General features: G+C 36.1%; 1 protein-coding gene across 1 annotated transcript in view; it reads right to left on the reverse strand.

Moving 5' to 3' along the window:
- The window catches only part of Prx4 (Peroxiredoxin 4), a 91,708-nt gene that overhangs the window by 45,851 nt on the left and 19,044 nt on the right, over positions 1 to 26,813 (reverse strand). The window contains exon 3 of the mRNA XM_090391826.1: positions 4,045 to 4,161. Within this exon, the coding sequence (XP_090247952.1) occupies positions 4,045 to 4,161 (117 nt within the window). The remainder of the gene's footprint in view (positions 1 to 4,044; positions 4,162 to 26,813) is intronic.

Below are 26,813 nucleotides of genomic sequence, written 5' to 3' on the forward strand. Positions count from 1 at the left end.
TTTCTAGGCTCAGCTAAAGATAAACTTCTGCCTTTAGACTACCTTGAAGTGAATCAAATTCCTTGTCAGTGTGGATTATCATATTCTGACCAAACAGATCTACATCCATGAATCATGATGAACATTTAGACTACATTACGTTCTATGAGCCTGAGCAATCAGGAATTCCCAGAGCATGCTATCACCACCAGATGCCAAATTCTTTTGGCAGTTTGCCCATGTCATTATTGAACATACTGGTTTCTGGTCTTGTACAATTTGAGAGTCAACCTGAAGATGCCCTTGATACTAGGGAGAAAATTTTATACTAATAAAAATATATATGTAAGGTAAATCAGTTTTTATGTTATTTATTAATTATAATGTTTTATGTTCCTATACATCGAGTGACTTCGCATCAATTGCCATGGTATCCCATAATGTAAAGCAAACTTCCTTTTGATGCATGTCCTAGGTCGGGCACCAATTTATTGATCTCTTCTCACTTCTCATTCAGTCACTTTCGACCTAGTGTTATCTGACACAAAAAGATCGTATGCCATATGAATTTTTCTAGGCAACTTCACGTCAAATTTCCTCATTATCACATAATGCACAGCACACTTCCTTTCAAGCATGTAGTATATTATATGGCATACATTATGAAAACATCACTACTCAGATGGATTTTGACATTTATCAATGCTAAAAAGGAGCTATTTGCCATGTATAACTTTGAAGTATATAGCCATATACTTCAAAGGAAAATTGAGGGTCCAACAATTGGAGTTCTTTCTCATAATGTATAGAAATATATATACATTCTGAGAGGAAGTGAGCTAAGCATAATGGATACTGAGGTAATTTGTTGTCAAATCAATTGTCTCACTCATATGGTTTTTCACAGATGAGGTTGCTTTTGCTGAAGTGGTGTTGATCACTGCATTCCAATGGATGCTTGCCTATGGCATAGCTCCTATTGATATGGCCTTGATCAGTGCCCTGCAGTGGGTGTTTGCCCTAGGAGACGAACGGTTCTGCTCAGTGGTAGGTTTTTTTTTTTTTTGGTGTTTTTTTTGCTGTCACTGAGTGGAACCACTGCTGAGTATCTTGAAGTGACCAAGAGTCAATGAGTTTTTTAAAATGCTCCTTTGGATCACTCACTGAGGTTAGGGCAATCCAAAGAATTGCCTAGTTTTTGAAGAAGACGCTATTACTTACAAAGAGGTTGAAACTAGTCTGGGTAGTGACTCTCCCTAATTCTTAGAATTATGCACATCCAAAAAGAAGTGTGCTTTGTATTATGGGATGCTAAGGGAAATGATGTGAAGTCATCAGCCACTATATACAAGTAGCCTAGTCGTGAAGATGTTTCACAGGCAAAATTTGTTTGCTTACACTTAGATAAAAGATTAAACAATATAATTTATATTCTTGTTTATATGGCAAGTATAATTAACTGTAAGTTTACTTCACTAAGAGATATTATCACTTGCTAACTATATGCCTTAAAAAAAATAAAATAAATAAATAAAAATAAAAATGATCTCATGTTTGCACATATCATTCATTAAGGTATAAATTCAGGTGAATAGCCAAATTAAGATCATAGCACAACACCAGATCCCCAGTATGGTGTAGCTTTACAGGCAGAAGAATCTGTACCTACTGAAATGGCAAAAAAATCAATAATAATAAACATCAACAAATTTCTAATATATACCATCAAGAGGAGGGAGGGAGGTTTTTAATATATGTGTTTTTAGTATTTGAGAAGCCTCTTTATCAGCGCTTGCTGCCTCTCCACTTTCCGCGATGCTGTGCCAGTTACAGCGATTTTTAAATCGGTAGAACCAACCATTACTGGCCACGAAATTTTCTTCTTTGGCCGCTTCTCCAGCTGCTTCTACTTTTAGCCTCTCAAAAATCAGCTTGGCTTGGTTACATATCGTCATTTGATCAACTGGGCAATTTTTTACTCTCACTTGATTATCACACCATAATTTAAGCATCATTTCCATCTCCAATAATCCCATGACGTTTATGAATTATGCTTAAATTCAATGATTAGGCATTTTTCACAGCAGCGAGAATTCCTGTGGATTCCTGTAGATCGAACTTCTTTGATAGCTCACAAATTGTCATTCCGCCTTCAAAATCCTTAATAATGTTGAGTTTTGTTTCCAAAGTCAATGTTTTTCTTTTCTTGCTAGCTGTAGAAGAATTGAACTTGCTTCTTTTGGATGACATTATTATTTTTTATGTGATTTTGTAGACTATAAAAATCGTGTATGAATGGAGACCACACGAAACACGTCAGTGCTTGTTCACAGCATGTGCGACACTGGCGAATGTGGCTGGCGCGGAAAGATACGACTAGTAGTGAGGCAGGACGGGAATACATACATATAAGAAACCGCGCTACTCCGGGATTCACACAAGTCGGGGTATTACTGTATACCATTACAAATGTACGAGGGTGGTCTGAAAAGTTCTCGGCCTAACAATGAAAAAACGAATTTATAATTTCAAAATTATTTTTGTTTTTCAACATAATCTTCCTTAAGACTAATACATTTATTCCAGCGATGCTCCAACACCATTATTCCATCCCTGTAGTGGTTCTCAGTAAGATCTGCAAAATACCCTCTACAGCTGAATTCACCTCTTGATTTGAAGAAAAACGCTGACAAGCAAGGAAGGGTTTTAGTTTTGGAAAGAAATAGAAGTCAGATGGAGCCAAATCTGGGGAACTGGGTGGATGCTCCAACAATTCATAGGTGCAGATCCAATAATTTTCCCATTGTCAAAACACCTTTGTGGGCAGGTATATTGTCCTGATGAAAGATAATTTTTTTCTTCTGCAAACCAGTCTTTTCTCATGAATTTTTTTTGTCCAGTCTGGTTAAAAGATACGAATAATATTCCCTGGTTACTGTTTTACCCTTTTCAAGATAATTAATAAACAAAACTTTAGCATCCCAAAACACCAATGCCATGACTTTTTCTGCAGATGGAACCGACTTTGTCTTCTTTGGGACTGAACAACCAGCTTCTCTCTACTGTTTTGAATTGCTGTTTGGATTCTGGTGTGTAATGGTGAATCCAAGTCTCATCCATAGTATAGTAATAAATCGATGTACAAAATCAGTTTTATTCTTGTTAGAACACTCCAAGCACTGTTCAGAGATTTTCATGTGAGTGCATTTTTGATCTGCTGTAAGCAAGTGCAGCACCCATCTTGCACAAAGCTTTTTCATTTGCAATTGTTCGTGCAAAATATATCATACACGTTCTTTTGAAATGCCTATAGTCTCAGCAATTTCACGCACTTTCACTCGAAGTCATCCAATATCATATCGTGCACTTCATCAATGATTTTTGGTGTTGTTACACTTTTTGGATGTCTTCTCCTTCGTGTGGATCATCTTCAAGGCTGGTACAACCACGTTTAAATTCGGCAGCCCATTTCTTAATTGTCAAAAACGAAGGAGAAGAATGCCCATAAACTTTTATGAACTTCAAATGAATTTTTTTTTTTGCCATTAAACCTTGTTTTACAAAGAATTTTATAACTGCATGATACTCGATTTTATCCATTTCAAGGGATACAGACAACACTTTTGCTTCAGACAGCTGTACAAAACAAACTACTTGATAGAATGAGTTGCAATTTCACATGAATGCTTATGACAGATGTACCAACTTAGAAAAAAATCTTGACGATAGTGTTGCCATCTATGGTCAAAGCTGAGAACTTTTCAGACCACCCTCGTATATGCACAAACTATTACTGGATACACTTCACTAGGAATTTGAACTAGTGTTTGTTTGACAAAGCAGGCAAAATGAAATATAAAGTTTTCTCCAGGAATTAGGTCAGTTTGAGAGCTAAAAACAAATCTGTTCTAATAAAAACAGTCTCATTATAAAATGAAAACATTTCCAACAATAAAAATGAAATCAAAAGCAGTTGATTAACATACTTTTCTGGGAAATGTCTTGCTTCAATTTTATAATTTAATTTACAAAATATAACAATTTTTATTATAGGTTTATACATACCATGCTAAATGAGTGAAGGGAGAATCAACAGAACAAGCTACAACTTCTGTATTAATATTTTTAAATTCCTGAATCCTATCACTGAAGGCAATAATTTCTGTAGGGCATACAAAGGTACTAAAATGGAAGAAAAAATGGATATATTATTGATATTTTGTTTACAAAGTAGTAGTATTTATAATTATTATCATTATTAATAATCATAAATAGTAGTATTTATAATTATTATCATAATAATTCCATGGACCACCATGGAATTATAAGACTCATCATGTGAGGCCCATCTTAGACAACACAAAATCTGTCAAATGAATCCTTAAATTCACAGTGAATTCACATTCACTATTATTAGGCAATGAATTCCATGGGTCAACCATTCCCCCATGTATAAAGCCACTTCTCACTCTTACCATCTCCTTTCGCAACTTCCAAGGATGACCTCTTGTCCTTGTACCCTCTCCCCTTGTTCTATTATAAGAAAATTTTCTCCTTTCATGTTGATCCTGTAAGTGCCTCTCAACAGTTTAAATGACTCAGTCATGTCACCCATCTTCTATACACAAGCTCTGCAGTTTGCATACCCTCAGTCTATCGTCATGACATTGTAGAGTTCTGATATCATTTTGGTTATCTGCCTCAAGGTTAATTTATCCTCTTCAAATTCCAGTGACCAGATCTGGAGTTTATTATTGTTATGTGATATTCTAACAGTCAAAGCTCATCATGAAAGATTTTTGTTATTACAAAGATTTAAAAAAAAAAAACATTTTGATAAGTTCTGTTGTATTCTTTTGGTATTATTTTCTGTATCATTATTTTATATTATATTTATATTACACTATATTATTTTCTGATGACTGATACAGTCATCTCTCAACTACATCTGCTCGAAGATACATCCATGATCCCATAACGGAATAAACATTTTTGACTATGCTTTTGAACAAGACACAAGCGAGCATCAAGTAAAAAGGTTGCTGTTTAGCAACAATGCATTCAGCGGCAACCTCCCTGAGCAACTGGCACATGACTTCAACAGTTCCTCTGTTGATTTAGTTTGAGAAATAGGTTAGTTGTGTATTTATCATTAGATATTTCGTGATATTTTGTGCAACATGGCCCTTACACACCCATTCAAAAGACCTAGTGAAGAATCACAGAAAAAGAGGTGAGCAATTGATCTTGAAACGAAATTGCAAGCTATAAAGCAACATGAAGCTGGTAAGCCTGTCAGTGTAATCACACATGACTTTGGATGGTCTCATTCTACGATGACAACCATATTGTGACATAAGGATGAAATTGTAGAGGCTGTGAAAGGATCTGCTTCCATCAAATATGACCATAACACTAAGACACTAAGTCTCTTTAACATGTTGAAGGAGAAAGCAAGGCCGATTAAGACTATGAATTCAACGCTTCTTCCGGTTGATTCATGAGATTCAAACAGCATTTTGCACTGCATAATGTGAAAATGTATGGTGAATCTGCAAGTGCCAATGAGAAAGCTGACAAGGAGTTTGTGGAGAAACTGGATAAAATTATTAAGAAGGAAAATTATTTGCCACAGAAAATATTTAATATGGATGAGACCTTGTTTTGGAAAAATATGCCTGAGCAGAAATTCATCCACAAAAAAGCTAAAATCTATGCCTGGTTTAAAAACTCTTAAAGACCGTATTACGATTCTGTTAGGGGTTAATTTGGCTGGATATAAACTGAAACCATTTGTGATATGGCATAGTAAGAATCCCCGAGTCTTCAAAAACATTAGGAAAAATCCTCTTCTAGTTAATTATGAGAGCAATAAGAAGTCGTGGATGACTCAAAAATTGTTTGAGGATGCCTTAATCAACCTGTCATATAAGTGAAATAGAAAACTATTGTGTGAAAGAAAATGTAGAATTTAAAATTTTATTAATTCTAGATAATGCTTCAGGCCATTCACCATACATCAGTGATCTTCACCCCAAGATCAAGGTCGTGTCCCTTCAAACACTACTACTTCCTTCAAACACTATTTCACTGATCCAACCGATGGATTAGGGAGTTCTTGCAGTGTTTAAGGCTTATTATCTATGGAGAACTTTTTCACAGGTCATTTCTGCCACTGAAGGAAATGATCAGAATCTCGTGCAATTCTGGAAAGCATTCAATATTTATCATGCTATTAAAAATATTGCTGTGGCTTGGGACAAAATAACCTCTCAACGTATGAGTGGCATATGGAAAAAGATATTAAAAAGGTTTTGTGCAAAATTTTGGAAGTTTTGAAAAAAAAATTAAGACCTTTGTAAATTGAGTGAAGAAATAGTGGGCCTAGCAAACAATCTGAATCTTGAAGTGAATGATGACGACATAATTCAACTTGTAGAAGGTGCCCCCTGAAGAGTTGACCAACAAAGAATTGGTTGAACTGGAGGAACAGTGTGTTGCAGAAGAGGAAGAACGAGAAAAGGAATAGAGAAAAAGAAGAGGTAGTTAAACAATTCACAGTGAAGGGTCTTGCAGAAATGTTCTCTGCAGTTAGCAATACTCTCAAAATGGACGAAGACATGGACCCCCCCCCCCCCCCGTTGAACACTACTTCTTAGTAAAAAGGAAAGTACATAATGCGTTTGCTTGCTAATTTATGATGAAAAGAAAAAAGAGAAATAAGCAAAGCACATTGCACATTTTCATCAAAAAAAAAACAAAGGTTACACCAGAAGAACCACAGCCTGGTCCTAGGATGTGATTGTGGAGGAAGATTTGGGTGATTATTCTCCTGTTTTATAGTGGCAGTAATGCACAGTACAGTTTTATAAGGATTAAAAATTAAAACGACAGTAGATTTATTACAGTTAAGTCCCTAACCCCTATAACTCTGTTGATTTAATGTATCTACTTACATCCTGTCAGATGGAACAGAATCCCAATGTACGTCAAGGGATGACTGTATTAACAAAATTATTTATGATGATTTGCATTGCCGGGTGCTGTGGAGAACAATGCAATGTGGGTTGAAAGACTTACAGCCATGCCTCCCACACAGAGAGCATTCACTCGTCTAATGCATGGCCTCAACAGAGAGGAAGGAACTGCATACTACTACTTTTCTTCTCTCTACTTTTCAAGTATGATATCTGACAAAATGGTGGCTGAATTAACTGGTTTGGGAGATTTCTTTATGCATTACTGACAGATCTCGGTGGAGGGGGAGAAAACTTCAGCACTTGTCCCAAACAGCAACTTAATGGGACTGCAAAACCAAAACAAGAATCAAAATTATATTTTGAATGTGAACAAAACCAGAAATAAAAATATGTAAAATAGTAATGATAAATGCATTGCATTGCAAAAATAGATGCTTAAAATTTGTCTAAATCACCCAAACAAGGCCTAAGCTTTTATGAAGTATAAAATCTGCACTACAGTCAAAAGACTGCAGGTTCGAATCCCGCCATCAGCATGGATATTTATGATTGTCTGTGAAAATACTAGTAGTGATGGTGAGCAGTATATGACATTGGTGCAGATGATGTGGTTCGCTGTAGTTGGTGGAGACAGAGTTGGAGAGTAGGTGCCCTCCTTCGATGAGTCTTTGGACTCCTTGGAGGTGTAATGTAATAATAATAATATTATTATTATTTTGTATGTGTTTCTTTACCCAAAGAAGCAGAAAAAAACAAAAAAAGTGATTTTATAAAATAATAGTTATTCTGAAACTATAATACATGCAGCAGAAATTGGCCTCTGTCTTCCCTCAAATTTTTTTTGTAGATTCGAACCTGCCTACAAGTGAGTCTGCTAAGGAACTTACCACACATACTGTAGAGACTGTTAACTACTTTATCGTTTGATGTTTGTGGTTTCTACACTACATATGATATGCCCTCACAGGCTCAACCCCTCTCCCACTACATGGAAGAAGGAGAAAAGGAGAAATAAGTTTGCCAACTGCCAAAACTATGTTTCTGGTAGAATATTTTTTCCCTTAATTTTTTATGAGAAAAAAAAGTTTTATAATGGATATTATTTCTGGGAAAACTCCCATGTTACTCCTCTTAACAAACTATTATATTTACGGCTATATTGCCTGCACTCCTAAACAGAAGCAGGCAAAGTAGCCGTAAATATAATAGTTTTATAATTTTATTTAAATTATAAAATACACAGTAACAACAGAAATAAAAGTAAACTACATGATACATACACAAAATCAACAAACAAACAAATAAAAATTATTAGGTAAAAAAAAAGTGTTTAAATTTACACAATGTACAATTACAGTGAATATATTGACAATTCTTAAAATTTTTATTTTCAGCATTGTTCCTCTCAGATATTAATAACATGTAATTTAAAATTTTTAATATGCATATATACACAATACACAGTACAGCAAATGGAAATACAGTGTGAGATTGTTATGGTCTGAAATGCATGCATTACATGACAATAGTAGATAACATGCACAAGCGCATATGATTATAAAATACAAAGCTCACTCAATTTGAGTGCCAACTTTCATAGGATTGAAAAGGATTTTGAAATATAAAAATTAAAAGAATGATGTAATTCATAGTTTATTTAATTTTATGACCTGTCAAATAATCACTTAAAAAGCCTATGCTTAGGAGAATATAGCATATATTCTTCCAAGAATCAATAACCCTAGGCAGAAACCATATTCTGGAGAACAAGCATGGCAAGGGTCACCACAGACTTCAGATCTCCAATAAGAAAGGTGATGGTGTATTAATGGGTTCTACCATCTAAAACTGAATTACATGAATACCTCATACAGCCTAAATATTTATCTGATCCAGTGAGAGCAAAATTACTGAAGTATATTCTCTATGGGAGGAGTTATACTGGAGGAAGTAGGGGAGACAAGAGATCTGGGGTTGATGATTGATAGAAACCTGAAATTTAGGGGACATATTGCAAAGGTGGTGAAGGTAAGCACAGAGGATTGCTGCAATTATGAGGACACTGACCTGCAGAGATAAAAGGATTATCATTCCATTGTATAAGTCTCTGATCAGACCACACTTATACTATTGTTCTCAGATTTGGTCCCCAGGATTTGAAGGGGATAAATTAACTGTGGAAAGGATACAAAGACGGATGACAAAGATGGTTTCAGGACTGTACAAGCATAGTTATGAGGATCGGCTGAGGGAATATGGACTGCAGAGTTTGGTGGATAGAAGAAGGAGAGGTGATATGATTGAGACTTTTAAACTGTTGAGAGGTGGTTACAGGGTTGACACTGGGGAGTTCTTTCGCTTGGTTGAACAGCGGGAAGGAGTGATGACAAGAGGCCATCCCTGGAAGTTACGAAAGGAAACTGTGAGCAAGAGGGTGAGGAGTGGTTTCTTTGCGTGGAGGGTGGTTGAACAGTGGAATGCATTGCCTGATGGAATGGTGAGAATGAGAACGGTCAATGAGTTTAAGGAGTGGCATGATAGACTTTGTGTTTCTTAAGGGGGGATCTCCCCTCGATGAATCTTGACAGACTTTATGTTCTTAGGAAGGACCTCCCATTATGAGTCTTTTGACTCCATGGAGGCCTGAATAATAATAATAATAATAATAAAATTGACACTTCTGCAATTGTCCAATTGGAAAAAAAAAAAAAAAAAAATTGAATGGCATAACCAATTTTTTTTTTAAGGATTGTAAATCCTTAAAAAGGGGTTGTTATAGGATCAATGGTGGAGAAGTTCTACAGAGAATAGTGGGAGATCAGGGGAGAACCAGAGATCATCCCTGGAAACTGTATAAAGAGGGTGTGAGTAGGGGAGTGAGAGGCAGGTTTTTTTCGTGCAGAGTTGTGAATGATTGGAATGCCTTGCCTGAGAGTGTGGTGTCTGCAAGGAGTTTGAATGTGTTTAAGACCCGGTATGATGAGATGTGTGTGAGATAAAAGGACCTCCTAGATGAGTCTTTGACTCCATGAGGTCTTGTTTAATAATAATAATAATAATAATAATAATATTTTCAATAAAATCCATCTTGCCAGAACTGCAGAATAACCTGCATAAGGATAGACAAAACGAATCTTATTATTTTTTTTTATTATTATTTTACACCCTCCATGGAGTTGACAGACTCATTGTGGGAAGTTCATTCAACTGACAACATATTCATATTTAAGATTCTATCATATAGAATCTTAAAATCCTTAACACTCCTTGCATTAACAACAAATTCTTGGCAATGCATTCCATTCACTGACAATTCTCCATGTAAAAAATCTACTCCTCACACCCTTCTTCACCACACTTTTACACTTAACACACTTAACTTCTAGGAAAGACATCTGGTTCTTCCTCTCTCACCTTCTACTCTTTTTATAATCTCCTTTGGATTAATCTGATAAAATCCTCTCACTAACTTAAACGTCTCTATCATAACACCCCTCTTCCTCCTATCCACCAAAACTCTGCAATTCACATCTCTTCAACCTCTCTCCAGAATTCCAAACTCCTGATAGTGTCTTAGTCACTCATCTCTGGACCCTCTCCAATGTCTCCACATTACATTGAAAACCAGATGACCAGATCTGAGCACAATAATCCAAGTGTGGTCTGACCGGTGCCTTATACAGTGGCACAACCACTTCCTTATCCTTACATATTAAAGTAGTTCTTATCATAACAGCACTATGATGTGCAACCTTTGCAACCCTAGCAATATGCCCTCTAAACTTCAGTCTACTGTCAACCATCACTACCAAATCTCTAATCTCATCCACTTCCTGCAGTAGTACAGAACTCAATATATTTAATATACACAGCCTTATATTTCTGCACTCCAAAATGCAATACCTTGCACTAAACCAACCTCACTCTTTTGTCCAAGTAAAAATATTTAAATCTTCCTGAAGGGATTCAGCATCAGCAGTGCTACTTATAATTCTTCCCAACTTTGCATCATCAGCAAATAACTGAAGATCCCCAGTCAATCCACATGATATATTGTTTACAAACAAGTTAAACAGCAAGGGGCCCAAGAACAGAACCCTGGGGCATATCACTGGTTACCCTTCTTTTTTGAGACACTGTCCCATCATACACAACCTGCTGGTATCATACAGAGAACCAATCTCTGATCTATCTGACAATGACGGGAATATACTCTCTATTCTCATCATCTGCAGCTTGTATATCAACTTATCATGTGATAATCTATCAAACGCTTTTACAAAGTTTAAGAATATCACCATATATGATTCTCCCTTATCTAACACACTTATCACCTTATCATAAAATGCAAGTAAATTACTGAAACAGGACCTACCCTTTACAAATCTATGGTGACCTTCATAAAGAATGACATGTCCATCAACCCAATACTATATTCTATTCCTTATCAATCTCTCCAACACCTTGACCACAACTGCAGTTATGCAGACTGGCTTATAGTTGGAGACTTCCATCTTAGAACCATGCTTGTGGAGTGGTACTATTTTGCCTTCATTCCACTCCTTAGGAACCCTACCACTGCAAGACTTTCATTAAATAACAAGGTCAGGGGCATAACCAACCATGGTGCACATTCCTTAAGCATATGTGGTGATATGTCATCCATTCCTACAGCCTTATTCACATCTAACCCAACCAACATCTGATACACCTGTTTCTTTCACTTTGAATTCTCCTAATACTTGCCTCTCTTCCATATATTGTACCAGATAATTTATACCAGTATGATATATGCTGATAAAGTGCTGGTTCAATAATTCCACTATATCTTTTGCAGCTGTTATGTCTGCTGCCATGACTATCTACCAATGTTAGTCTGCCATAATTATTATTATTCTTCTTGCTTGCCATGTAACAGAAAAATTCCCTTGAGTTAACTTGGGCTGACCAGCCAATCTCCTCTCATACTGCAGCTTTTTTTTCTTTACCATGCCTGTCACATTCCTAGCCTGTACCTTATAATCTCCATGGATCTGATCACCACCAACTGTCTTGTACCTTCTCCATAACATTTTTTTTTCCAGCACGGCTTGTTTGATTTCGCTGTATATCCATTTCACTCCCACTCTATTTACTTGCTTAACCCTCAGTATGCAGTCATACATTGCTTTATGAGTTTCCATGCATTTTCAACCTCTTTTCCACTCAACCCAATGTACTGATGCTAACTGACTACAGAGCTTTCTATAATCACCTGTATACACTTCCACATGTATCCATTTTTGGAAGTGACTTTTTCTTGTTTCATCTTCCCAAACAAGTACCTCATGATCACTCTCACCAACTGGCGGCAGTGTCAACACCTCATTAACAACTACATCTTGTCAAGTTATCATCAAATCCAAAACATTAAAGCCTCTAGTTGCTTCTATCACATGCTGCTTAAGATACTTATCTCTCAGAAAGAGAGATAAGTATCTTAAACTGCTTATTTCAACTTCGCACCACACCAATTCAAAATCTATGCATGCACCATCAACTTCCACACTTTGCAGGCACAATTCCTCAGCAATCATTAACAACACTCCCCCTCCTCTTTTCACTTCTCTATCTTTCTGGAAAATTATATATATCCTTCTAATTCTATTCCCGACATCACATCCTCCTCAGACAACCAAGTTTCACTTATTCCAATTACTTTTGACCATACTGTCTCAATTAATGCCACAAACTCAGCTCTCTTGTTTCGAATACTCCTTACATTTGTGTATAAACATAACAATCGCTGTGTTTGAGGCCATCCTACCAGCACCAACATTCTCTATTCTAGCTGCTATACTATGGATTTCGCAAAGTGCATCTAAAATTCATTAAATGTCGCTATTAAAGTTTTATTATTACTTTTTTTTTTTAAATTAAAGCCTTTTATTAATAGTTAAACAAGATCAGCAAAATTCCATAAGCAAAGTACCAATAAATGGTCAAACATAAATAAACACTCTTCACAAATGGTGGCAAGGAAGAGTCATAACATAGACCCAGAAATTAATTGTTTGTATATGAATGCCAGCAAGAAGTAACAGAAATAGGAGGAACAAAACCGTTGCTATGTCTCAATCATATCCCTCCTCCTATTCACGAGGCTTTGCAATTTACGTTCTTTCAATTCTGTCTTCCTATGCCATATTCCAAAAACCACTGACCACCTTTGTGAACCATCTCTGGACACTTTCTAGCGTATCCTCATCACAATGAAAATCCAGTGACCAAATCTGTTTGCAATAATCCACAAGGCCTGATCAAAGCCTTATACAATGGAATCATAACATCTTTATTTCTGCATGTCAGGGCCCTTTACATCATGTATTATCCAATGTAGCTCCTGAATTTCAGATACTTGTCTACCACCACCACTCCCAGATCTCTCAACTACTCTACCTCTTTTAAAGTTTGCCCACCAAGTGTATACTTTTCATCCCATCATTGCTTACCAATTTCAAAACCTTATAACTTTGCAACCGTGAACTGACAGTTTCACTTACCTAGCCATTCATACAATTTATTTAAGACTGCCTGTAAGGCCATAATATCTGCCTGACTCTACACTGCTTTCCACTATTTTGTATCATCTACAAAAAAATCTGCATATCACCAGTTAAACTCATCTTAATATCATTAATATACAAACTGAACAACAATGGGATCTGTCCCAATACAGATCCCTGTGGCACACTACTAGTGACTTTCCTCTTTTGGGATACTGCACCTCCATATACAACTTTCTGATACCTCTCTGACAGCCAGTCACCAATCCAACTCACTAATCTGTTACCATACCATCTGTTTCATTTTATTTAATAGCTTGTCATGTGGTGGTCTATTAAAAGATTTTCAAAATCTAGATATACCACTGCATATGCATCTCCCCTTTTTCCAAGACATTTGTCACCTTGTTATGGTACATAAGTTAGAAAAACACGATCGTCCTTTAACAAATCCATGCTGACAACCACAGAAAACACGTCTGTTATCAACCCATTTCTGTATTTTAGTTTTCACAAATCACTCCAGTATACCTTAATTACAAATCCAGATATACAGACTGGCTTATAATTTGCAGCCACAGCCTTATCACCATCTTTATGTAGGCGAACATTTTATCTTCTTTCCACTCTCTTGGAACCTGTGTTGTTGTTGTAAGACTTATTAAAACAGGCATGTCAATGGTACTGCTAATTCCTTGAACCATTCCTTTAAGACATGTGGCAATGTCATCAAATCCTATTGCATTATTGACACCGAGCTTATTTATTCCCTCAAAATACCTCCTGCTCACTCGCAATTAAGCCATCCTCTCCAATGTCTTCTACACCATCACCATCCTGCTTACTGAAAGCCTGAAATGGCTTGAAAAAGTTCCATGTTGGGTCTCTAGAACAAGGTTTCTGAAGCAGTTAAAAATGAATAAAAAAAGGAAAAAAATAAATTAAAAAATAAATAAAAATAGAAACATAAAATATGTACTATAGGTTTAAAACCAAGTAGGTAAGAGTGACAAAAAAAAAGATAAAACATATCAATGTGTGACTTGTTTATCCTTATATATCATATTTTATTCTTGTTTTTAAAAATTACATATCTAGTCTTATACAGATTTATAATCAATACTTTTATAAATAATCCATTTGTGGAATGAATGATATTGAATGATAAGAAATTATGAAAGAATTAAACCAGGAATCAGTAAGAGAAAAATTTAAGAAATATAAACATAAATGGATGGAACATGTTAAAAGAATGAAAACAGAAAGATTACCAAAACAAGCCTTAAATTACAAACCATTAGAAAAAAGAAATGGAGCTTAGAAATGGCAGAAAGAGTGCTGTAAAAGGAGTTAGAGATGATAAAGGTGACATGAAAACAGGAGAAAAAGATATCTTTGAAGTATGGAGTAATTACTTCAAAAAATTACTAAATGAAACAAGCAGTGATAGCACAGTGGTAAAAAACACTCAACAGGCATACAGTCAGGAATACATATCCATACTTGAAGTAGAAAAAGTCAAAGGCTTGAAATGTGGAAAGGCAGCAGGAGTAGATGATATTCGACCAGAAATGCTGACATACGGTGGTATAAAAGTCTTACAGTGGCTGCACTGCATAGTTCAGAAAGCCTAGACAGAGGGACGAATTCCCGATGATTGGAGTAGACCTCTAATAGTAACCATATATATAAAAAGGGAAATAAAACTGAATGTGAGAATTACATAGATATTTCCCTTCTGAGTGTTCCTGGCAAGATCTATGCAAGTATACTTGAGAAAAGGTTGAGTTTTGTCAATCTGGAAAAGGCATATGACAAGGTGCCACGAGAGAAGCTATTCAATATGCTTCAGTTATATGGTGTCAATGGGGCATTATACCAAGCAATACATAGTCTGTATTTGAGTTGTAAGTCGGCAGTTAGAATTGAAGGAAGTACAGGAAGATGGTTTAATGTTAAATCTGGTGTGAGACAAGGATGTATACATTATCCCCTCTGTTATTCATTATCTATATGGATAACATTATGAAGGAAAGTGGTATTAAACATGATATCAGAATTGGAGATGTTAATGTTAGCTCTTTGCTTTATGCGAACGATGCTATACTTCTAAATAAATCTGCTACAAGTTTGCAAGATTCCCTGACTAAATCGAATAACTATTGTAATAAATATGGTATGAAGATCAGCATTAAAAAGACAAAGACAATGAAAATAGGTAGAATTGTTGAAAATGTCAACTGTGTTGTGAATGGGAGAACCTATGGAACAAGTAAAACATTTCAGCTACTTAGGCACGATTTTTATTGAATGGCAATATCGTATTAAAAACGAGGATATTAGGAAAGAACTTGACATTGTCGGCATCCAGGAATGCGTTAGCAGAGCTAATCTCAGGTGGTATAGTCACTTAAACAGAATGGGCGAGGAAAGATTAGCAAAACAAGTGTTCTCTGCCAGGCTGGCAGGACAACGGCCCAGAGGAAGACCAAGATATAGGTGGATTGATACAGTACAAAGTGCCTTAGACAATAGAAATATAAGATCTGATAATGTTGGAGTCTTGACAAGTAACAGACTGATTTGGAGGAAAATTGTAGATAGGAAGTTAGTAATGATGTAGTTTTTTTTCATGTAGTACTATCATATCCTGTACACCCCCTTGAGGGTACATGTCAGGAATTTGATGATGATAGAAAAAAGAAAACCAGGACATCCTTGAAAGAGATTCGATGATGTTCTAAGGCTGGAACAGGCCACTCTAGGCCTAAATCCTTGAAAAGCATGATGATGATATACAATATTTGTTTCTTCAATAAACACTTTGAAATCTTTGTGAAAAGAAATTATCTTCTGCAAACATAAGTGATTAGTTGAGATGAAGACATCCGAACTAATCACTTACACAAACAAAAAATTAAAGATCCCTTTTGGTAGGAGTCCATATTTTTATGGCCTTTCAAAAATACATAAGGAAGAAGTTCATTATGTATTTTCCACTCAAACAAGTAGCAGACTGCATAGACTCTCCCTGCCCCCAACATATCATTTAGCCAAATTCCCAGCTCATCTTTTAAGCTCCTGCACTGGCCACGCACAAACCTCTGAAGAATTCATCAGATTTTTTGACAAAAAGAAAAAAAACTAACCTTTCAACCTACAGACCTCATGATTAGCTTTGATATCCAGTCCTTATTTACTTGTACCTCTGGCTGACACTCTCCAACAGTTATCAATGAGTTTCCTCTAGACATAGTTGAACTGTTTGACTTTGTCATGCACTCAGGCTATTTCATCTGCATGAACCAATTCTACAAACAGATTGAAAAAAAAAAAAACTGCCATGGGGAAGCCCCTTGTCACCTGCACTTGCTAATTTCTACTTAGAGCATCTTGGAAAAATCTCTATTCTCTTCAATACAAACCCCAACCTTCCTTTTGGGTTCAATATTTAGATGATGTGTTTGCCATCTGGCCAGACTCAAAAGAATCTCAACTTGCCTTTTAAACCAAAATCAACAGCCTACACCCACGCATCAACTTCACTATGGAAAAAGAAAAGGAATGGACAATTAGCATTCCTGGACATCCTCCTTTTGCTTACCCCTTCTGAAATACTTGCTACTTCTATTCATCATAAACCTACCTTCACGGGCTTCTACATACAGCAAGATTCAGCAACACCATCCATGTCAAAAAATAGGCAGTCTTCAAATCCTTGCTCAACAGAGCACGTGTTATCTGTTCCAATTCCCAAAATCTCCAACAAGAATTGAGCACCATCCAATGCATCTTACTATAGAATGGTTTCACCTCAAGGAAGTTTAAATGCATCTTGGACCCTTATGCAGGCATCTCTGAAACAATTACTAAGATTCTGAAAAGATGTAATTTAGATCAACAAACTCTCCTTTTGGTTACCATCCAAAAAAGATAAACAGCCCCCCTCCCCTCTCCCTGGTGTTTACCAAGTTCAATTGCAAGCACCTCTGCTCATACTTGCATTGAACTTGGTAAACTCTGCTCAGGACAAACAGGACGTTTTGCTGAAAAAAAGACTATACGAACACCAATCTTATATTAACAACACTGAAAAATCTGGCCTTGCTCATGTATCATATTACACGTCCTTTTGGATGTGTGACAGGTCACTCCATCTTGCTGGATGTAGCCACATTGTAACTTGTTTCTTACCGTTGACCACGATATCCTATGGTCCAATATGTGCCCTTTATATTGGTGCAGGTTTAGGTTTGAGTGGTTATTTAAAGAGTGCAGAAGCAATTCTACATTGTTACCAAATACCAAAAACGTTGTAACTCAATGTTATCCAACTGATTAACAAATGTGTCGACAATTTTGCAGTACATGTCTGTGTTCACTGTCGTTTCAAACAACATAGACCCTATGATTCGTGTGCATGACATGACATATGTATGTGTACTGTGACTGGCTGCGAATCGAGCTTATCAAGATGAGGGGAGCTTAACGTTAGAAGTTGGCAATGGTTTCTATTGCAGCCGCAATGTGCTGCCACGCAGGCAAGACATGAGGAGCCATGTTGCATTTAAATGTCTCTATCCATGGTACTCCCATAGTTGCAAACATCTTGTTTGTATGTTATGTCTGTAATAAATGATAACTCAGGGCCTCCTCCAACAAGTGAAACACCCTATATTTGTATTTATCAATCTGTAAATTAAAAGCTCATAATATTTTGTGAGTGATACATGGCAATTTATTATTACTATTTATTAATGATGCATGTCATTTTTGCACACATTTTCAGTTTTAATACTTATATGTCATGAATTACTTATGAAAACAAGTCATAAAAAATGTTAATAAAAAAACCCTTCAGGTCTAAATGCACATTAACTACAGCAGATTTTTTTAAATTTTGATTGGGCCCAAAACAATCAAATGGAAAGGACTAGTGATGTCATATGATGCAGCAGCAATTGAGATAATTGAAAAAAGTAATTTAAGTTTTGTTTTTAGAATCAGTATAAAGAAATTATAAATATTTGGAAAATAAAGAATATATCTTTCTCGATTTTCCAAATTTTAATATTCACAGTTCAAATTTTAAACATGTCATTCCACATTATTTCTTGCCCTACCAAACACATAATGAAAGAAGTCATTACAGTTTTCCTTGGATCACAGGGCTAGTCTCTTCTTGTATTACAGTTTTGTCTTCCTTGAGTCAAAATAATAAGCAAATTACTGCCATCCATTGAGCATTTATTTTAGGTTACCATGTTGCAATTAGTGTTAATTTTTAACATGTCTGAACATTCTCTAAAGAGGAAATGATGCATATCATATCCTCTTATTGGTCATATTCCATTATTATTATGGGCAACGCCAAGGAGTCCTTAGACTCATCGAGGGAGGCCCTAAACATCACATCCATTACAACTATTCGACATTCACACAGTATCTATCATACTTTGCCTTAAACTCATTCACTGTTATAGCATCCACAACAGACTCTGGCAGCTTATTCCACTCATTCACCACTCTAAAAGTAAAAAACCCAGCTCTAACACGCTTACTAACCACGCTCTTGCCCAGCTTCCATGGATGTCCCCTAGTCCTCCCACCACCACCACCAATCCTGTTCTCAAAAATATCCTCTGAATTAATCCTATAGAAACCCTTAGGAAATTTGAATGTCTCAATCATATCTCTCCTTTTATGCCTATCAACCAAATTCTGCAACCTACAAATCTTCAACCTGTTTTCATAAGGTTCATTCCATAGACCTGCTATCATCTTGGTCACTCGCCTCTGGATCCACTCAAACACCCTCCCCATCAAGAAGAAACCTAGGTGACCAGATCTGGGCACAGTAATCAAGATGGGGTCGTATCAATGCTCGATTACAGAGGAACAATAACTTGCTTATCTCTGCTCTTCAAAGTATTCTTCAGCATCCAAGTGATTTGATGAGCTGATTTAGTTACTTTTGCAATGTGCCCCCCCCCTAAACTTCAACTCCCTATTCACCAACACTCCCAAGTCCCTGGCCTCACCAATTTCCTGGAGTACAGTTCCACCAATGTGATATACTGCTGCTAATCTTTTCACCCCAAAATGCATAACCTTACATTTTGCCACATTAAATTGACATCCATTCTCCTTAGCCAAGTCCTCCAGACTATCCAAATCATCCTGCAAAATTTTGGCATCTTCTGCATTCACTATTGCCCTACCCAACTTAGCATCATCAGCAGATGATGGAAATGATTATGGAAATGATAATCAACAAAACAAGCATGTTTTGCATGATTGATCCAATAAGTGTGAAAGTTAGGTGTAAAAAAAAACTCAACATAAAACATGCCATATAAAACAAACTCTTTTCACTTTTTTTTTTTATAGACAAGCAGACAAATGTTTTTTTTAACCTCTGAATATATCATTCAGAAAGGATGAAATATTCAAATAAAGTGATCATTAATCATCTGCATTCAATGCTCAAACGTTTCATCTAACAATGCCATTCTTCCACATTATTTCTTGCCCTATCAAACACATAATGAAAGAAGTCATTACAGTTTTCCTTGGATCACAGGGTTAGTCCCTTCTCGTATTACAGTTTTGTCTTCCTTGAGTCAAAATAATTCAGAAATTGACTGGTATAGTCACTTACCTGACATCAGTCACAGGAATATGTGACTGATGTCAGGTAAGTGACTGGGTTGCAACTTCTCTCGACCTCTCTTTTTATAATTTTTCCATAACCTCCTTTCCATCTGCAAGTTCTGTTGTTATTATCATTATTAACACCAGCCCTCCATGGAGTCAAAAGATTCATCATGGTATGTCACACTGCTAAACACAAAGCCCATCAAACCATGCTTTAAACTCATTCAATGTATCTGCATTCACCACAATGTCAGGCAATGCATTCCACTCACCAACCACTCTCCATGCAAAGAACCTGCTCATTATATCCCCTGCTCACACATCCCCCCCCCCTTATACAGCTTCTAGGAATATCCCCTTGTTCTATCCCCATTCTATGAAAAATTTCTTCCATATCAACCTAGTAACAACTCTTTACCAACTTAAAGATCTCAATCTTATCCCCTCTCTTCCTCTTATTCACAAAGTTTTGCAAATTGCATTCTCTCAATCTTTCTTCATATCCCACATTCCAAAGACACCAGTTACCACCTTAATTAGTCTTGTCTGGACCCTTTCTAATATAATCCTATCACTATGAAAAACCAGTGGACCTAACCTGTGCACAATAATCCATGCAAGGCCTGATCAAGGCCTTATACAATGGAACCAGAACCTCTCTATTTTTGCATAAGGTTCTCTGCATCATTGCCTAATTTGATGTGATCACTTCACAACTTGTGCAATGTGAACTCTGAATTTTATCCTCGTGCACCACCACTCCAAGGTCTCTTGTCTCCTCAAACTACTCCAAAATTTTCCCACCAAGTACCACCTCACATTCACCAATGTGACAACTTACACTTTGCAACAACAAACTGACAGTTCCATACTGCTGCCCACTCAAATAATCTATTTAAGTCTTGTTTGATGTCATTAGTCATCCGCTTTACATCAAAACATGTTATCCTTTTTCACTTGATGTATGCAACCTGCTATTGCTGCTGACAAATATTTCTTCACTGGCTCCATTGCACTGGTGATATCTGTCCCTTCCAATTCTTCCATTCATGGAACCACACCAAGCTGATTTCTAAGATTATTATAATCACCTACCTTATAATTCTATATAAATTCCTTTCTCTTTCATACTCCTGCATGTCTCATCTTCCAAGCCCAGAATACATTGGTCACTCTCACAAACCAGATGCAAGATGATATCTGTTATAATCAGATCCTCTGATGCTAGGACCAAATGCAAAACTCTTGAACTACATGTTCCTTCTACTACATGCTGCCAAAAGATATATGTTCCTCAAGAATTCTAGAAATTCCCATAATACATGCTATTTCCACTTTGAATTTATTAAAATTTCCTGTAATCATCACTTGTTTTGCACTTGTCAAACTGCCTAATCATCTGCTCTTCACCCTCTGTGTTCACTATCCTATAACATCCAACCAAATATCCTGTCCTACCTGCCTGTTTCAATACCATATGCTCTTAAAATCATTAGTATAATTTCTGCTCCAAATTCTCCAGAATGCAACTTATCACTTACCACATGTAATACTCCACCACCTTCTCTCTCTGTTTACCCTTCCGAACTTGGTGAATCTTTCTATTGTATACCTTTCTATTCCTGTCAGAACATCATCTTCTGTCAACCATGTTTCACTAATTCTAATAATCTTTGGACAGAGTGAGGCCATTAATGCCACTAATTCAATTTCCTTTATTCCTGATACTTCTGGAATTTGTCTAGAGGAATTAGTGCATAATATGGAATGAGAGGCAGGTTTTTTTCGTGCAGAGTTGTGAATGATTGGAATGCCTTGCCTGAGAATGTGGTGTCTGCAAGGAGTTTGAATGTGTTCAAGGCACAGTATGATGAGCTGTGTGTGTGATAAAAGGACCTCCCAGATGAGTCTTTGACTCCATGAGGTCTTGGGGTAATAATAATAATATCAAGTATTCTTATACCTGATATTATCCCCCCCCTCCCAAGCCTTCACAACTGCAATATACCACACATTCTCCCATATCCCCCAAAAGAGGCTACTCCTGCTACAATCCACTCTGACAACTAGTTTCCCTTCTCTAACATGCTCACTTGTCCAGAGAACAACAATCTTTTCAAATGTTCCATGTTTGAATACAGTCCACCTCTTGCATACAGCTCTTTTCTATCATCAAATGCAATTCAGGTATCCACATATTTCAGACATCCCTTTCAACATATTCTCACTATCATGTCATTTGTGCTGCTCTTGACTCTGCATTATCAATATCTAGGCAATATCCACATCCTATTCATAGCTTTGGTGATAGTATACAATCCATTCATCCTACTCTTTTGCCAAAGTGTGTATTTGTCAGACATCTCAAGCTTCAAGATCATCTGTATCTAATGTCTTAAACATCATTTCTAGACCATCCATCAGTATATGCGAGAGAAAAGGCAGGACTGTGTTTTGGTGACAATGAAAGTGACCAGCCCTTACCCTCAGCAATACACAAATCGCCAGATAGGATTGAATCTCTCTCTCATGGCATACACACACACCACATCAATACCTTCCTTAGCCTCTAAAACACAGGCATTCCTTTCTACTGAAGCTGTTTTACATTCACTCAGTTACTAACCCTATACAAATTACAAATCCAATCATCCTTAGAACAGATGTCTCTCTTCTCTCCCCTTCTCATAGATAACTCTTCTCTACTATATTTGCTTCAACCTCTATCTCACAGATGCAATGTTTTGGCTCCATATGTCTTCTAAAGGTACTTCCATGTCACTGCTCCTGTGAACTGATAAACATCACTGACTGTTCTACAGCTGCATTCCCACAGATGTTCTGCTTCTGCATTGTCTTTTCCATAATAATTTCAATGGATGCTGATCTATCTCTCTCTGTAATTGTGTACATATACAGTCAGTTACTGGTCAATATTCATATGCTGTTTAGCTCCAGACTCAAACTAACTTCTCCTCTTTCTTTATTCTACTGTACCTGTCCTTCTGATTATTTTTCCTTATTTTGGATTATTTTCCCCAATGCATACAACCTCCAACCCTTAGAGAAAAACATTAATAGATTCCTTTCTTCTCTTTCTGATCATTTTCCCACACACTACACTATCTAGTTATAGGGCTTGAGACTTCTCATGTGTGAGACTGATATTTAAAAATATACATTTACATAAGAATTGCACATTATCATCATCATCAGACATCTGTGGAGTCAAAAAGATTGTGGGAAGTCTCACTGTCCCACACATAGCTCATCAAACTGTGCCCGAGTGCCTTCAGTCCCCACACTCTTAGGCAATGCATTTCAATCACCAACCACTACCCATGCAAAATACGTGCACCTCACCCCCCCCCTTATACAGCTTTCAGGGATGGCATCGTTCTCCTCCTGTCTCTCCCATTCTACGAAAAACCTGATCCATATTAATCTGATAATTAAATCCTTACCTTCTCCTCCTCCTATGCAAATTGCATTTCCTCAGACTTTCTTCATACTCAACATTCCAGAGACTAGAAACCACCTTAGTTAAACATCTCTGATTGATTTAAAAATCGAAACAAGTGGAAGACAGTATAATATTTAAATAATTAATTACAATTTATGAAAATCATGAATGATGAGTATTAGTTAGGATAACTTCCAAAATTGAGAAAGTTTAAGGCAACGGTTTTTGTTAAGGTTGGGATTGTTCAATGTGTGCTCCACAGCTTTCTTTGAACAGTCTCTCCAGAAGAAAATAGCTTTTGTGTCGAACTTTGGTATTGTTCCACAAAATTCTGTGTTTTGTAGATAAGGTGTGGCTTGCTAAATCAAATTTATTGGACTCTTTAAGTGAAATATATTCTTGATGTTCTTCTTGATGTTTATCTCAGAGATGCTGAAATTTCTCAGTATTTTTATTTTATTTTTTACATACCTTGTAGAGGAATAATCTGAGTAATTGTGAGATGCAATATGCTTGCCATAAATGTTTTTTTTTTATATTTATTTATTTTTTTTTTTTTACATCCACATTCTATATACTGCAATGAGCCTTTGCACTCCACTGCCTGCCTATTGGCTATGTTTATATTCTGTGCCAAGAGTTCATATCATATTACTGGTCAGATAGTAGTAGTAGGTACGAATGATCTCTGTAACATCATTTCATTCCATTCACACTTCATGTGATGATGGTCCATCTTTTTTTGTGTTCACTATGATAATATTGTAAAATACTCATCACAAAATATAAGTATTTTTATGAAATACTTAATAAATTTTTTCTTTATGCAATTTGTGTATATAGTAAATTCACCATGTCTATGAATTTTATTAACATTAATAACCAAATTGGTATTCTGCATGGGAATATCAATTTCAGAAGTTGACTAACCAGTTCAGTAAGTTACATCAGAAGCTTACAGGGTTACAGAAAAGAGCAACATTTCCTAAATGCTGCTATGGCTGACTGTATTCCTAAACTTTACCAGAATTAAAAATCTAGTCTCGTTATATGCGTACAAGACTGACTAACTTACAAACTAGTGAATCCTTACTTTATAACCAGTGACTATGCAAAACATGATTTGACCAAAGTTGATATTTCTATTAGTAGCTTAGGTAACATTGTCTAATGAACTGAATTCTCAGCATTTTTTATTTTATTTTTTACATACCCTGATTATCTCTCAAGAATCTGGCAACAAAATATTTCTAAAATCTAAACAAAATCATACACAAATGTTTGAAATTTTCTACTCTTTCCACGACTACATGACTACAGAAAAATAGTCAGTTAACATATCATGCTTTATATTCACTCAAGATGAAATTAACCTTATCAAGAGGTTATGATTTTGCTCTCACTCCTAAGAAAATTCCTTACACTGATTTTATGTTGCAGTTAGAAAGGAACTCACACAACCTTCCTTCTAATAGAGCTAATAAATTACGTTTTGAAGTGGCACATATGTTACGAGGGTGGTCTGAAAAGTTCTCGGCCTCAACCATAGATGGCAACACTATATGCAAGATTTTTTTTTCTAAGTTGGTACATCTGTCATAAGCATCCATGTGAAATTGCAACTCAGTCTATCAAGTAGTTTGTTAGCTGTCTGAAGCAAAAGTGTTTGTATCCCTTGAAATGGATAAAATTGAGTATCATGCGGTTATAAAATTCTTTGTAAAAAGAAGGTTTAACACAAAAGAAATTCATTCGAAGTTCATAAAAGTTTATGGGCCCTCTTCTCCTTTGTTTTCAACAATTAAGAAATGGGCTGCCAAGTTTAAATGTGGCCGTATCAGCCTTTAAGATGATCCACGTGAAGGACGTCCAAAAAGTGTAACACCACCAGAAATCATTGATCAAATGCACAATATAGTATTGGAATGAGCGGTGAGTCAAAGTGCATGAAATTGCTGAGACTATAGGCATTTCAAAAGAATGAGTAGGATATACTTTGCATGAAGAATTGCAAATAAAAAAGCTTTACACAAAATGACTGCCGCGCTTGCTCACAGCAGATCAAAAATGCACTCACATGAAAATCTCTGAACATTGCTTGGAGCATTTTAACAAGAATAAAACTGATTTTGTGCATCGATTTATTTCTATGGATGAGACTTGCATCCACCATTACACACCAGAATCCAAACAGCACAGAGCCAGTGGTTCAGTGCCAAAGAGGTCAAAGTCGGTTATATCAGCAGGAAAGGTAATGGCTTCGGTGTTTTGAAATGCTAAAGGCATTTTGTTTATTAATTATGTAAAACAATAACCAGGGAATATTATTCTGATCTTTAAACCAGACTAGATGAAAAAATTTATGAGAAAAGACACGGTTTGCAGAAGGAAAAAAATCATCTTTCATCAGGACAATGCACATGCCCACAAAGGTGTTTTGGCAATGGGAAAATTAAGGGATCTACACTATGAATTGTTGGAACATCCACCTTATTCACCAGATTTGGCTCTCTCTGACTTCTGCCTCTTTCCAAAACCGAAACTCTTCCTTGCTGGTCAGCGTTTTTTTTTTAATCAAGAGGTGATTGCAGCTGTAGGAGGGTATTTTGCAGATCTTACTGAGAACCACTACAGGGACAGGATAATAGCGCTGGAGCATCACTGGAATAAATGTATTAGTCTTAAGGGAGATTATGTTGAAAAATAAAAATACTTTTTGAAATTATAAATTCGTTTTTTCATTGTTAGGCTGAGAACTTTTCAGACCACCCTCGTATATACTTCCTTTAAACATTCCTATTTCAGAAATAAAAGCTCTAAACTCATTAAAAAAATAACCATCATATTACTATCACAAAAGTGGAAAAGGGAAATTCCAGTGATCATGAATTCATTTGAATATAATCATAACATTAGCCTTCTTCTTAGAGAATATTCTTTATAAACCTATCACCAGAGATCTGACCAAATCACAAGTAAATAAAGTAAATCAGTTGCTAAACAAAAATGCTAATTTTGTAGCACTATAAAAAAGTCAGGAATTTTTCATACCAAAACTACAAGATTATGTGACTTCCAAAAATACATAAAATACGCATTCCTTTGCAGCTATTGGTTGATTTCGGCTCTACTCATAACTTTCAAAATTTTCATTGAAACTGTTCATTAATCTAAGCAGAAAATCACGTA

Source organism: Typopeltis vanoorti, chromosome 4 (genome assembly GCF_054136105.1).
Source record: "Typopeltis vanoorti isolate ZY-2024b chromosome 4, IOZ_Tvanoo_1.0, whole genome shotgun sequence".
Lineage (NCBI taxonomy): Eukaryota > Metazoa > Arthropoda > Arachnida > Uropygi > Thelyphonidae > Typopeltis > Typopeltis vanoorti.